Source organism: Phaeoacremonium minimum (genome assembly GCF_000392275.1).
Source record: "Phaeoacremonium minimum UCRPA7 unplaced genomic scaffold PA7_03_scaffold_132, whole genome shotgun sequence".
Taxonomy (NCBI): domain Eukaryota; kingdom Fungi; phylum Ascomycota; class Sordariomycetes; order Togniniales; family Togniniaceae; genus Phaeoacremonium; species Phaeoacremonium minimum.
The window spans coordinates 291828-293017 of NW_006921039.1; the positions used below are offsets into that span (position 1 = coordinate 291828).

The window sequence follows — 1190 nt, forward strand, 5'->3', positions numbered from 1 at the left end:
TGTAAACGAGTATATTTTATTGGATGTCCCGATGCTCATGTGCGTATTCATAAAGTCTAGCAAGTCTATCGATTCCTAGCCACATACGATTTACCACTTTGTGCATTGTCTTGACGCCTTGATCTATCATGCTGCCCACTGCCGGGATGAGCATCTCCTGCTCTAGCTGAACAGCTTTCCTAGGTTCTCAAGGCTCACATTCCCGCCGCTGAACACAATGCCCAGATCCCATCCCTCCGGCCCGGCCTGCTCCTCGACCATCTTGCGGAAGTCCTCATTGTACAGTGCCACAGCCAAGGGGACGACAGCACTCGGCTCGACAACCAGCTTGAAGCGCTCGTAGACGAGGCGCAGCGCGGCCTTGATCTCGTCCTCGGTCGCGCTGTACATGTCCTTGACCAGCCGCCGCTCGTAGATGATGCCCCAGGGCACCCTGCCGACGGGCGTGCGCAGGCCGTCGGCGATGGTGAGGGTCGACACCGACTCGATGCGCCTGCCCGCCTCGAAGCCGCGCTTGCAGTCGTCGGCGCCCTCGAACTCGGGCTCCGCGCCGAAGACGGCGATGCCCGTGCCCTCGCACGACAGCGCCACGCCGGAGAGCATGCCGCCGCCGCCGCAGGGCGCGATGACGGCGTCCAGACCCTTTCTCTGCTTGGCCCCCCTTGCCTTCTTGGCCATGCCGGGTGTCGCCCCCGTGATGCGGTCCGTCGCCTCGCCGGCCATGATGGCCTCCACCTGCTCCTGGAGCTCGAGGCCGAGCGTGCCCTGACCGAGGATGATGTCGGCGTGGTCGTAGGGCGGCACAAGCCGCGCCCCCGTGTCGGCGATGACCTTGTCAGCCATGGCCTCGCGCTCGACACTGGTCGACCCGCTAAAGATGACCGTCGCTCCATACCCCTTCGTCGCAGCGACCTTGGGCGGTGCGGAGATCTCTGGCATCACGATGTAGGCTGGGATGCCATTCTCCTTGGCAGCAAGCGCGAGTGCCTGGGCATGGTTGCCTATCTCTTGTCAATATCTATGATGGTCAAGTATTTGAAATCATGTTGCACAGTATAAGTGCTGTTCCCCCCTTTTATAGGAACGATCCTAGGCCATCAAAGCACATGTGGTTCATGACCATCATGTGTCACATGAAAGCTCCCACTGCTCCCATTTCAGGATAGATAGATACCACGAAACGCTCCAAT

At 60.0% G+C, this 1190-nt stretch overlaps 1 protein-coding gene across 1 annotated transcript; it reads right to left on the reverse strand.

Annotated features, from left to right (window-relative positions):
* Window positions 1-162: 162 nt before the first annotated feature.
* On the reverse strand, window positions 163-939 carry UCRPA7_1830 (putative serine racemase protein; the record flags this gene model as incomplete). The annotated part of the gene is made up of 1 exon (XM_007914409.1): window positions 163-939. One exon carries the CDS (start codon window positions 937-939, stop codon window positions 163-165), a length of 777 nt encoding a protein of 258 aa, XP_007912600.1.
* Between the last annotated feature and the right edge of the window lie 251 nt (window positions 940-1190).